The sequence below is a fragment of the Podarcis liolepis genome (genome assembly GCF_965112155.1).
Source record: "Podarcis liolepis genome assembly, chromosome: 9".
Taxonomy (NCBI): domain Eukaryota; kingdom Metazoa; phylum Chordata; class Lepidosauria; order Squamata; family Lacertidae; genus Podarcis; species Podarcis liolepis.
The window spans coordinates 26,625,204-26,639,223 of record NC_139564.1 but is presented as its reverse complement, the minus strand read 5'-3'; the positions used below and the strand labels follow the sequence as shown (position 1 = coordinate 26,639,223).

The 14,020-nt window shown below is 41.7% G+C and overlaps 1 protein-coding gene and 1 long non-coding RNA gene across 7 annotated transcripts in view; one reads left to right on the top strand and one right to left on the bottom strand.

The window, feature by feature from the left end:
• The window catches only part of UGT8 (UDP glycosyltransferase 8), a 40,578-nt gene that overhangs the window by 20,028 nt on the left and 6,530 nt on the right, over positions 1-14,020 (bottom strand). Inside the window, exon 1 of one of the 6 annotated variants that reach the window (XM_083460266.1) lies at positions 8,484-8,605. The exons of 2 other annotated variants lie outside the window; for them this stretch is intronic. Coding sequence is in view for 1 of the 4 variants with exons in the window: in XM_083460261.1 (XP_083316387.1) it covers positions 7,941-7,974 (34 nt within the window). In the remaining 3 variants the exon portion in view is untranslated. Of the gene's footprint in view, positions 1-4,209; positions 4,843-7,940; positions 8,392-8,483; positions 8,606-14,020 lie in introns of those variants that run through there. 3 more of the 6 variants (XM_083460261.1, XM_083460264.1, XM_083460262.1) reach the window with 3 other exon arrangements.
• Positions 4,855-12,703, top strand: LOC310686523. The gene is made up of 2 exons (XR_014515975.1): positions 4,855-5,009; positions 12,468-12,703. It is a non-coding gene; the product is annotated as an uncharacterized lncRNA (long non-coding RNA).

Sequence of the window (14,020 nt, the reverse complement as noted above, 5' to 3'; positions counted from 1 at the left end):
CTTCTTCCGCTGTTTCCCTTGAAACATATTAATTCATTAAATTTAGTGTAATGTACGTCACAGATCTCACACCATGGTCTGCAGACAGTGCTGGAACTAAAAGATGGGCAACCCTTTCAAGATTACCTATGTGTCCCTTCTGAACTGAAACATTCTCAAAGGAGCTATAGGAGCTACTGGCAGGTGCAAAGGTACCCACAGGCACCACACTGCCTATTCCTTTGCCGAGAGCGTGCTTGAAACTTACTTCCTTGCATGTTTATACTTATTATACAAATTCTGGGAGATTTTTTTTGAAGTGTTAAAGCAGAACAAGCAACATTCTGAGTTTCTGGATGAGGTAGTGTGAATTTGCAGTTAAAGTAGAACTTGTAGTTTGACATGTGATAAAAGCAGAAGGGTAAGCGAGCAAGTGATATGGACAAACACCATAATGGTCAAGGAAATTTTTATCTCAGGGACAGTGGGAGAGAGTGCTGCTTGAAGAATGTACAGAAGCAAAATGTATATGAGATCAAATGCTTACTTCACAACACAACATCAGAAAAAAAATCTTTGTCAAGTGTTGCATCCGAAAATATATATATAAATGCTTTGGAAAAGTATGAACTACTACTGCTTATCTTATTACATTAAAAAAAAACAACCAACTGCACAACTTTCAGTGAAGTATACGCTGCACTTCCAGGGTGCCAGAAAAGTTAAGCCACCTGGAGAAAATGACTTTGGGGAAATAATTCATGATTTTTTAATGATGAAGACTAAAAAAATTAGGCTTAAGACAGAACTGATCTATTTATGAAATGCTTCCAGCTGTGCTCATCCACTAGAATAATAATTTTTTTAAAAAAAAACAGCAACAGGATAACACCTTTTTTTTTACCAAAAGGTTATAAAATAGCTTTGAAGGACTCTTTCTCAGGCTGGCTTTTATGTTAAACAAAAACTGCAAAAACAGTGTATGTTTAGGGTACAGCAAAAAAGACCCAGTGGAGCCATACTGTAATGTTATTTCAAAAATGCAGAAAATGTACTCTCAGAATGAAAACAGAAGCTTTTCTTTCATGATTTGCATGGGATGAAGGAGATGTATTTCATGACTGCTATGCATTGGGATTGTGGTATGCATGTGGGAGGAGACCCATAGGCCAGGCTTGGTCCATAACCACTTATATTAGACAAAACACACCTAGAGTAAAACTTAGCTATTTATAGATACAAGCTCATACTAGTACAAGATAGAATGCATAATGGCTGTGGAAACAAAAACAAAACTGTGTAAACACCATATAGTTAAACTTTAACCATTCTAACAACCTATCAAATAAACTAAGCTTCTGCTTTAGCTCTGCAGGGAAGGGCTCAACAAACAGTTAAGAAGCCAAATAAAAGAATAACAGAGATTTAGTTTAGCACATTGCTTTGGCTGAGACCTTGCAGAGTTATAGAAACTGTCCCTACACTACAAAAAAATCTAGAAATCTCAGTCTCGCTTTCCCACCAAGCAGGATTGCCGGGGGGGGCAGAAGAAGCTCTCAGTGGTGCCAATGTGACCTTTTACCCCCCACCCCCACTATGCATGCTATCCAGCAGGAAATTTTGGGGGGAGTTGCAGCAAGTGGGAAGGGTTTTCTAAGCCTACATGCTGTGCAGGAACATAATTTATGTTGGGAAGGGAAGGATCGAGAGAAATAAAAATATGAGGTGGCCCTATCTGCCACTGTCTTTGGAATGTGATTTATTCCACTTATGATAATCATGATTTCATAGAAACAGCACAAAACTATTACAGTGGAGACAGGGCCAGCAGTCAAACCCCAGAAAAACATTATTTACCTTCCAGCTTGTCCCTGGCCATCTATGGCCCCACTAACAGATTATTGGTTGGGGCCATAGATTATGGCCAAGAATGCAGCTCTCAAGAAAAAGTGACCCACCTGTTTTTAACTGTTGGTTTTTACATTGTAAGACACCCTGGAAACCATTTTAGGCTTAAGGGGTGTGGTATAAATACTTGTAATTCACCTTTTTTTTAAGCATTCAGAATTAAATCTATTTTTTAAAAAACAGAAATGGAAAATGAACTTGCCTGGTACTGGCAATCCTCTTCCCTGCTCCAAAAGAAAAAAATAGCAGGGGAAGGAAAAGGCAGACCAGTTGGGTCAACATGTAACCTTCCACAATGGCTGTCCTATGGGCTAATCCACGCTTGCACAAGTTTCTCCTTTAAGTCTTACCATGAACTGTAAGACTTAAGAAAAGAGTTGGAAAAGATTCAGTAAAGGGCAACCAAAATGATCAAAGGGATGAAACAACTCTACCATGAGGAAAGATTGCAGCATTGGGGTCTTTTTCGTTTAAAGCAGAAGTGAGTGAGAGGAAACATGATAAAGGTTTATAAAATTGTGCATGGAATGGATAGAGTCATAGCAAGGCTATGATGGCTACTAGCCATGATGGCCATGTACTACTTCCAATGTCAGAGGCAGTATGCCCCTAAATACCAGTTTCTTGGAACTGCAGGCACACAGAATGCTTTTCACTCATGTCCCACTTGGGGGCTTCCCACAGGCATCTGGTCAACCAAGATGTTGGGCTAGATAGGCCATTGGCCTAATCAAGCAGGTTTGTCTTACATTTTCAGCTATGACCTCGTTCAAACAGATGCAACAAGATTCATGCAAGCACAATGTCCAAGGACACCCACTTTACATATATTTTCAGTATAAACACTGCTTATGCTCTTAAACCTGTACATTCAAGCTGTACATTCAAACATAGTTAACTAATATAGGCAAGCTCTGTATACAAGCCAAAGATTTTATGGTATTGATGAAGTAGAGCTTAAAGCCTATAATGTAAGAGAAGAAAAGGTACACTTTTTGGAGCGTGTTTTACAATTGCACCGCACTACAGGTATACACTTTGACCAAACTGCGGGAGGCAGTGGAAGACAGAAGTGCCTGGCGTGCTCTGGTCCATGGGGTCACAAAGAGTCGGACACAACTAAACGACTAAACAACAACAGGTATACACACATTTCCAAAACACTCAAGCAACCTACCCCTTGCAATCACAGGCACAACTATGAGCCAAACTACTGCATGGCCTAAACACTGTGCAAAATCTACCTATTCCCTTCCTGCGGATAGAAAAGGGTTGGCCCTGAGCTGTGCTCAGTTTTGAGTGGAATGTGGGTATTACACGATTGCAGCTCATGGCAGACGCTCTGTGACTGGTCTGTGGTTTATCCAGGCCACGGCTTCTAGGATTGCTTAGAATTTGCGAGAGCTGACTAGCAGTTTGTTTGTGCTGATACTGGACACGGAATTATGTCAGCACAACACATAGGGTTTGTAGATTATGACCCACATAATTCTAAAGCAGGCCAGCTTTCCAATGAGTACATCCTTAACAATACCATCTATAGGTCTTATTGATCCACCAGATAGTCATTACGGTCAGTAGTCCCAGAACTATGAAACTACTTTAAAAGCAAGCAGGGCAGACAGAACCAAGCCTACAACTAATGTGCCCATTGCCTCTTTTCACCGAGATAACAATTCCAGAATGGGATTTCAGCTGTCTGCAGGGAGAAGGTTCTACCCTCCTTGCCCATACACCCTTTTTGATTTTAAAATTCAACTCTTCTGTGGATGAGGAAAGTTCCACATGCTTATAAAAATGAAACAGTGGCTCTTGCATCTAATTCGCACCCCCCCCCCCCGCTTCCCTAAATGAGAGGTTAAAACAAATCAGCACTGGAAAGCAAAATGGATAAACACAGCTTTACAACCCATTATTTCAAACATGCTAAAGCTCAATTCTCATACCGATCAGAAGCTGGTCATTTAAACATACTGCATTTTTTACTACCTCTCTCTATGGGGTACCTTTTACCTACAGTACCTTTAATAAGGTGAAGTGTTTGAAAACTCCTTTCTGAAACCAGAAAATACTAGAAACATCAAAAATAAACAGCAGTCCTTTACACACTTCTCTCTATATAAGCCCCACTGAAACCAGTGGGACTTACTTCCAAGTAAACTCAGATAGGTATGACCTGCATTTCTGCCAATCATTAAATATCTCTATTCTCAATAGAAGAATTGACCAAATTACAATATATAAGGACATTAATCTCTCTGATATTTCAGGCACAGGTGAAAAAGTCTGGGGAAATAGGGAAAACACAGCTAAACACGTTACCTCATATCTTTCTTCGTTCAGTTCACTTCGCTCCTTCCTGAGCAGTTTAAGTCTCTTCAGCAAGAAGAAAAAGTCATGGCTAAAGAGAGGCTCTTCAAACCAATTAGCAGCACTTTAGTGCTAGCAGCTCAGCAATCTTTACAGCCTCAGTCTCACTCATCATGTTACCAGGAGGTTTTAAATTACTTGTTACATCATAAGAGATAGCAAAGCAGGGCAGGACTCTTAGCACATTATCAGTTTAATTAATATGTCTTTAACCTCTTGAAATCGCCATTCTAATCCAAATTAGCAGCTAATTAGTAATAATAGTTTAGCGACTCTACTTCATTGTCAGACACTGACGACTGTGCTATGGAAACATCCCTGAAGCTGAGACAGCAAGGCATACAAAGTTATAGCTACCACCACCTCAGAGACAGTGCCACACACACCAGCAACTGTTTACTTTCTATCCTACTCTTTTTACTTTACTTTCTTTGCCTGCGAAGTAAAGATCTTGATAGTTCTCCAGAAAGACCCCTGTCTGGCCCAACAGCCAGCTAAATTATCAAGTTCCCTCAATCAAGAGACCATCCCCTGTTTGTGATGGAATTTCAGTTAGAATGTGGTGGTTTGAAATCAAGAAAGCCATTTCTGAACAGTTCCAGCCAATAGGCTTCAGTTATGCAATTAGGTCAGAGAAAGAGGAAGGTGATTAGCCAAATGTGCCTTTTATGATGCTCCAAGGCCTTTATGAACTCAGGCAGCGATTTCAAATTGTTCTGAAGGGAACATCCTGATCATGTTTTGCCTACAAGGTACCGTATTTTTCACCCCATAGGACGCACCGGCCCATAGGACGCATCAAGTTTTTTTGGGGGGGGGAATAAAGGGGGGGAATTATTTCCCCCCCGGGCGCTTGCGGGGCAGGCAGCGGGGAGAAGCGCTCTTCTCCCTGCCGCCCGCCCTCAGATCAGGTTGGGGACAGTGGAAAGACGTGCTGCGCCTCCCAGCTGTCCCCGGAGCTTGCGAGGCCGGCAGCGGGGAGAAGCGCTCTTCTCCCCGCCGCCCGCCTTCAGATCAGGTCCGGGGAGAGCGGGAAGACGTGCTGCGCCTCCCCACTGTCGCCGGAGCTTGCGGGGCTGGCGGCGTCCCCCTCCTTCTGTCCCCCGACTTTGTGAGGCTGGCGCTGGGGCTCTCCTGAAGCCTGGAGAGCGAGAGGGGTCGGTGCGCACCGACCCCTCTCGCTCTCCAGGCTTCAGCGAAAGCCTGCATTCGCCCCATAGGACGCACACACATTTCCCCTTCATTTTTGGAGGGGGAAAAGTGCGTCCTATAGGGCGAAAAATACGGTATATAAAATAGGCACAACAGTAAGTTTTGGAAGAACAGCTTCAGTTGGTATAATTGTTTTGAATTACACAGAGCTTTCCATAAGGAAGAGTTTAAGAGTCCTTTATTCCTGGCTACATAGAAAGCAATCTAGGCTACTAATATAGTGTATGATAAGCAGAAGGCCGAATTACGAAAGGTATTTGACATACTTAACTGATCTAACTGGTTTGTTTGTTTTGCCAAAGTTGTTGTATGACTTGAACAGCACAGAGACACTCTATAAAGAACATTAGAAGAGGTCACAGTGACCCCACAGACATTGATGCTGATTCCACCCCCTTCTGTTTATTCAGTGGTCATTTGAATAGGGTTTTTGAGAGAAGAGCAAAAATATTTGCATTTGTAGACTACTCTGTTCCATACATAATTGTAAACATGTCTTCTGCTGTGTGACTGATTAAGAATTCTATGCAGTTTAGTTAAAGCAGTGAACTTGCAGAACACAACTTTGTGGGTGGAAACACTTAGGGTTTTACATACTGTTCCTGGCCACATAAAAATATATACTACTTGTACTCTTACTTGTACTTGTACCCTATGGGGAGAGTAGATGGGCAGACTAGAACTGAAGTTAATAAATATATTGCAGAATCACTCATTTTTACAAATGGTATGCCTAATATTATAAAACAGCCTTACTGTGCTACTGTTAGGAATTCAACTGATTTCAAAATATTTTTTTCATGAAATAAAAATATGAATATTTGCAACACCAGGGGTCTATATTGCAAGTTGCAGTTTCTTCTGTAGGAATGTTTTTACACTGCTTGCTCTGTGCATTCCCTCTCACTTTTATGAGTGATAACTCAGTAGTAGAGAATATGCTATGCACACGAAAGATCCCGTATTTATGCTCCCCCCCCAACCCTGGGGGACACGGGTGGCGCTGTGGGTTAAACCACAGAGCCTAGGACTTGCTGATCAGAAGGTCGGCGGTTCGAATCCCCGCGATGGGGTGAACTCTCATTGCTTGGTCCCTGCTCCTGCCAACCTAGCAGTTCAAAAGCACATCAAAGTGCAAGTAGATAAAGGTACCGCTCTGTCGGGAAGGTAAACGGCATTTCCGTGCGCTGCTCTGGTTTGCCAGAAGCAGATTAGTCATGCTGGCCACATGACCCGGAAGCTGTACGCCAGCTCCTTCGGCCAATAAAGCGAGATGAGCACTGCAACCCCAGAGTCGGCCACAACTAGACCTGATGGTCAGGGGTACCATTACCTTTTACCAAAACCCTGGGGAGCAATTGCTACTCAGTGTACACAGTAGCTAGCTGGATGGGTCAATGGTCTGATCTGGTATAAGGCAGTTTCTGATTTTCCTGCTTCATCATAATCCACAATGTAAAAATCAAAGTTGATCTAAGTTTCAAAGTGAATAATAAATTTCACTGATTTGATAACAATAAACTTACTGTGGAAAACATTTGGGGGATATCAGAGATATCTTGCTAAATGATTCTCCCAGTAGCCTATACACTTATGTAACACAACTTTTATCAGTTTTGCCACTTAAACATATGGCATATATCTGTACTGCAAAAATAACCTTACTATACATTTGTGTAAAGAAGCCCAGGACTGCAGCAAGAAGTTTTGCCAGGCATTCTGTTTTATCCAAGTGCAGTCAAGAGTCCACAATAAATTAGCATATGAATCTGCACTAGTGCTGACACTGAAGGTCACTTTTTAGGATGAGAAAAAACAACAACATAAGCCATGCGGTATTTTAAACATTAGTAATCCTGCTCTAAATTATAGAGCAATATACCTCTTTGAACACAAGTCAGGAGTAATATATATTTTTTTCATTGCTGAATGTCTAAAAACCCGATTTCCTTCGTTTTCCAAAAGACAGTTAATCATACAATAAAATTATATATTCCTCCCTATCACCCTTCATACATACATCTGACAAAGCTTATGTCACCATAAACCCTATAGCTAATAACATTTACTTATTCCTAAATTTCCACAGCAGTGTCTTTTTGAATATCTGAACTTTTGAAATGTCTCCATAAATAGGTTTTTCTACAGAAATCAAAGAACTTAACCTTGAATACAGTTTCTTATAGATGAGTTTTGAAAGATCACAAGAAATACAAAGGAACAGGAATACCCTCCCCCCTTTTATCTAACTTGAGAGCTTACTTGAGTTTACTATTATTTTCCACTAACATCAATTTTGCCCAATATGTGGTTATATAAAATTTATCTTCTATCGCTACCATCAAAGCATTTCAGCTATCTTTCTCAAATAAACTGGCCACAGACTTCAATTCACCGTTTCCTAAAGAGTAGAACAAGCATAATCTGAAAGGTGAATGGCAAATGTATGAGCATAATCACCATCTTTTTACCTGCTGAGGCCTGCAGTGTGTTACAAAGCAGCATTGCCGGAGGAACAGATCCCTAATAGAAAATCCCTCTGAGAGAATATCCGGTACAGGAGAAGGAGACAAAGGAACCATCTAACGTGCAGTCTGTGAGCAAATATACAACCAGAAATAGTGAAGAAATGGAAAGCAATCAGCTTGCGCTGAAGGTTCCAGAGGAGAAGAAACATACATAAATGAACAGCACACTGCAGGGCTTCCGAAAGATGAAGGCCTACCTAAGGCCTTTACAGATTTCCATCTAGGGCAGGCTGACAAATTGCCATGTTAAAATGAGGAAAAACTGCAGATAAAGGCATGCATGCTTCATCTCCCTCTAGAGGGCCGGAGGACTTGAATCACAGATTGCTTGAGAAGATAACATATTTTAAGAGTTAATCTTGCCGGCTTCATCTTTTTACTGCTAATTTATACTGTCTCTTATAACGCAGAGTTCCAAGGCAATAATTCTCACGAAACATTGACAGGTGGAAGCACGACAGGCTTGTGGTTAAAAGTCTTTCCAACCTTATAAAAGGAAGCGTCAAGCTCTTCAGTATGATTCCATGTGATACAAACCAGTGGACAGTATGAATTAAATTTCCTAATTTTAAACCAGGCCGGGCTTCCTCAAATTCGGCCCTCCAGATGTTTTGAGACTACAATTCCCATCATCCCTGACCACTGGTCCTGCTAGCTAGGGCTCATGGGAGTTGTAGGCCAAAAACATATGGAGGGCCGAGGTTGAGGAAGCCTGTTTTAAACCGTAGCATCTGTGGGTGGGGGCATCTACTGAAGGATAACCACAAACAATTCTATGCAAAAAGATAGAATAATAATAATAATAATTTATTATTTGTACCCCGCCCATCTGGCTGGGCTTCCCCAGCCACTCTGGGCGGCTTCCAAAAAAATAAATTAAAATACTCTAATACATCAAACATTAAAAGCTTCCCTAAGCAGGGCTGCCTTCAGATGGCTTCTAAAAGTCTGGTAGTTGTTGTTCTCTTTGACATCTGGTGGGAGGGTATTCCACAGGGAGGGCGCCACTACTGAGAAGGCCCTCTGCCTGGTTCCCTGTAACTTGGAAATATTTGGATTTCTGTCTTATTACGTTTGGCTTGGTACAAGGTAGCTATCCTGATGTCACACCAGTAGGCTACCCTTTACTCATTAATATTATGAATCGCACTGTGCAATTATCAGGAGGAACGCCATGCTGCTAGATAATTTCAGGCATCAAACACACTGCCAGACAACCTGCATATGAATAGCTCTATTCATGGATGGAAGCAGACCCTCCAAGTGTCCCTTATTTTCCACGAACAGTCCCAGATTTACAGAAGCTGTCCTAGTTTCTGATTTGATGCCAGAATGTCCCACTTTTCCTTAGGATGTCCCTATTTTCATCAGAGAAATGTTGGAAGGTATGGAGTTATGCAACCCCCAAGCCAAGGAGATAAGTAACTATACAACATTTAGAAGACCTCTATTATTCAGGACTGCCTTCAGAGAAGTTTTTAAATGTTTAATGTTTTATTATGCTTTTGTTGGAAGCCACCCAGGGTGACTGGAGCAACCCAGTCAGATGGGCACGGTATTGTTATTATTATATAGAACGTCCCTATTTTCATTGGAGAAATGTTGGAAGGTATGTGGAAGCTGATGAACGAGAAGCTGCTCACATGTACGTTTTCTTGATGTACAGTCAACAACAACATGCAGAGGCCAACTTGAAGTATATCCAATACCAGAGGTGTAGCCCTGCTCCCGGTAGTTGTGTGGAGGCAGCTTAGAAAGCCAATTATCTGGATTCTGCAAACTCTACAGCAGAAATAATGTATTTGCTCTGTTTCTGACCTCATCACATTTCTATGACTTGCAGTGTAATTCTACACATGTCAACTCACAGGCAAGTCTCACCAAGCTCAGTGAGATTTACTAACAGACTTAGTTGCACTTACTGGACAATGCTGTGCATGCTTACTCTGAAATAAGTTCCTATCAGCTTCATGCCTAGTAATTGTTTAGAGCTGTAGTCTAACTCACAGAATGAATCTCAATGTAAAATGCATTAAAAGTCTGATAGTGCATGCCTTTCTGTTTCTGTTGCAAATCAACACTCAGTAAAACAAAATGGCATTTTACATTCCAAATGGCAATTCCGTGTTTAGAAATTGCTTAAGACAGGGTTACAAGGTGTGAAGACACACGTCTTCATTTGGAATATGAAGAAAAAGGAATGCATAGCTGTCAAGTGTCCCTTATTTGAAGGGACAGACCCTTATTCCAACACCATGCCGGCCAGGGAGGAGGGAGGCTTCAACTGTGTTGCTAGGCTGTGTTGCTCACCCAATAAGAAGTCTAAGAACGACTGGGGGGTGGAGCTTGCATGCCTTGTGTGTGGCTAGTTAATGAAAGCTGAGGGGTTTTTTGAATGCTGGACGCCATTTTGTTGCACGTGCTGCTGCAAACTTTGCAGTGCAAAGCCAGGCCGGGGAGCCATCTTAAGTTGAGGCTGCATAGGCCTCGTGGTGCATGTGATTCAGATTCTATTCAGTTGAACCTCTGGTTACAAAGTTGGTTGGACAGTGTTCTCAAAGCTACCAGCATGTTTGACCAGACTGCAGGAGGACAGGAAGACTGGAGTGCCTGGAACAGGTGAGGCTGCAGGTCCCTTATTTTGGCTGCTGGTCCCTTATTTTCAAGGCTGCTGGTCCCTTATTTTCAAATCTGTAAGTTGACAGCTATGGGAATGTCTTTGTGATGCAGGAGTTGGGAGGGAAGCAATTTTCTGATGCAGTACAGTGGTACCTTGGGTTAAGTACTTAATTCATTCCGGAGGTCCGTTCTTAACCTGAAACTGTTCTTAACCTGAAGCACCACTTTAGCTAATGGGGCCTCCTGCTGCTGCCGCGCTGCCGGAGCACGATTCCTGTTCTCATCCTGAAGCAAAGTTCTTAACCCAAGGTACTATTTCTGGGTTAGCGGAGTCTGTAACCTGAAGTGTATGTAACCCGAGCTGTACTCTTAAAGGAACAGGAACCCTACCCTCCATTGCAAATGGCACTTGGGCCATACTGCTAATTATCAACATGTAAAATAAAGACAGAGGGTTGTATTCAACTTTTGTATTCAATCCATTAATCAACCAAAATTATCATGGACATTAATTTCAATCCAGAGTGTATCATTAGAATGAGGGTTTGAAAGGATGAACCATAGTTCAATTCTCTACTACAGGCTTCCTCAACCTCAGCCCTCCAGATGTTTTTGGCCTACAACTTCCATGATCCCTAGCTAGCAGGACCAGTGGTCAGGGATGATAGGAAGTGTAGTCTCAAAACATCTGGAGGGCTGAGGTTGAGGAAGCCTGCTCTACTATCTCAGCTTGCAGAAAGATAATACATGTAGGTGATAATGGGGGTTTCTGAAAACTTTGCATGGATGTGTAAATGCAGGCATCCCCAAACTCGGCCCTCCAGATGTTTTGGGACTACAATTCCCAACATCCCTGACCACTGGTCTTGTTACCTAGGGATGATGGGAGTTGTAGTCCCTAAACACCTGGAGGGCCGAGTTTGGGGATGCCTGTGTAAACGTATTAGAAGGAATCATTTAGATTTGTCCAATAATAAGAAATGCATTATATTTATTTTACTTCATAAAATTTATATAATGCTTGATTGTAAAAATAAACAAACCTGAAAGTAATTTATGAAGCAAAGAAGGCTCCACCTGAACTATATTGACACAGACTGAGAGCACTTGATGTCAAAAAAAGTATAGAGAAGCTTTTAAAGTTTAAACAGACAGGTGCTGACCAATGTCTGGATCAGGATGTATTAGAAATACATATACTAAACCTCCCATGTACTCAATGTGGGGGACAAGATAAAAAATGGTTAAGGAGAGTTAATACATAAATCGACCAGGTTTTTTTTAGGTGCATTGATACTTTACTCCAGTTCAGTGGGAACGTCTTTGCGAATTTGCCCCAAAACGGAATGGGACATTTGTGTGATAAAGAACACCAGATGCACAGGGTTCTGTCTAACATTGTGGGGGCCTGGCACGCACATGGCTTCGCACTGTGGAAAGAGGCCTGACGGGCCCTTCCTGCGGCTGTGACAGGCTCCGCTGCAACCAGAAGGGCCGACAGAGCCCATCACAGCCACAGCAGGCCATTTGGAGGGCATGACATGCCCCATCAGGCCTCCTTTCATGGTGTGGGCTATTGAATACTGAGGCGGGGCAACCCCCTCATTTAGAATTGAGGGGCTCAGCCCCCACAGCCCCGCATGGATGACGCCCTTAAAGAACAGCATTTCCCCCCCCTGTGGTTCCTTCATCTAGACGAGTGGTTCCTAAACTCCCCCCCCCCTCCCTCCACCAGACTACTTGAAAAATGTCTAGGATTTTGGCAGAACACTTAATTATTGTTATTCCCTGTTACAACAATTGTAACATGCTGCGTTAAATTCTGTATGATTTTTAATTGTATTTCCACAGACATGCCGCAGACCACCTGAATGATGCTCACAAACTCTGATCTAGATTTTACCAGAGCTGCAAGGGAAAAAAAGACAAGAGGAAGCGGCTCTCTTGACACTAACTCTACAGGAATATACAAATGAACATCAGCTTGTTGCAAGACTGAAAAAAAGAAACTCTAGGTCAGAAATTATTAGAAAGAATACCGGAAAAAGTATCATGCTGCAGCTAAATAAATTTATTGTGCAGACATATTTAAAGTATTGTTTGCAGTTCTGCTTACACAGTCATACTTATTAAGTTATCTGATCGTAAAATTTCATATCCTTTAAAAGCAAGTTAAACAGCTTATACAATTGTAAAGCAAAACGAGACAAAAGCAGCTCTGTATAGATTAAACAAAACAGAAGAGGTGGTCTCACAAAGATTCCTCAATTGCCAAAGGCCAAGGTAAAGACACATGACCCCAGCATACAATGGAAGCTGTATAATGAAACTGCTAGGCACACGTCTGTGGCGAAAGGAGTTCCACAATTTAGGAGTTACCACAAAGAAAGCCTTCTCCTGCTTTGCCATTCACCACACTTCAGAGGGTGGTGGAACCTATCAAGAGAGCTTCTTTCCTGTTTTTAACACCTGATGGGGTCTGTTGGAATAGATGGTGCATTTCAGACATTTGAGGCCTAAGTTGTTTATAGCTTTAAACATCAATATGAACATCTTGAATTAGGCCTGGAAACAAACTGGCAACCAGAGCAGCTGTTTTAAAACCCAATTATATGTGCTCCAAACAGTCTACCTGATCAGTGACACAGTCACTGCATTTTGGGCCAGATTTCCCAATCATCAAGGGCAGCCACACATAGAGTGCCTTGCAGCAGTCCAGCCTGGAAGTTAAAAGAGTATGGAGTATGCATCTAAAATTCCAAAGAGACTGGAGTAAATTTATTGACTATATAAATAATAACTGTAGAAGTTTGAAGACACTAGCAGGATTGAAATAAATCCTACGATGTAGACTTTATAATATAAGACTAAACTGTGAGATATAGATTTGAAAAGGGAAAGCTTGTTGGCGGGATGGAGGGAAGTCATAAACTTGGCAGAGCAGTAGGGAATGAGATTGGTAGGCGCATATTGGAAATAATTGTTTATTGTTTAAAGTGAAAGTTCAATAAAAATTATATTTTAAAAAAAGAGAGCATAGGAGTATTGTAGCCAAGTAATCGCTGCCCAGCACTGCCTGTAGCTCACAAACCAGCACCATAGCCAGAAAGAGGCACTGGAATATAGCTGAAAATTGGTACCAAATGGACAATTTAAATGGTCAAGGGTTTGGAGAAACTTTCTCATAAGAAAAAGAGTGACTAATGGGGCTATGTTAGATAGATCCATAAACAATGTGGAAAGAATAAAAACAGTCCAAATTTTAGTACACTAAGGCTACAACTTAAGTGGGGGTTATGCTCCAGGGATACCACCTAAAGCCAAAATTGTGTATAGCCAAAACACATTGGGTTTAATGACAGGTGGGATTACCAAAGTAATTTTTCCTGGAACCCTGTCCCATT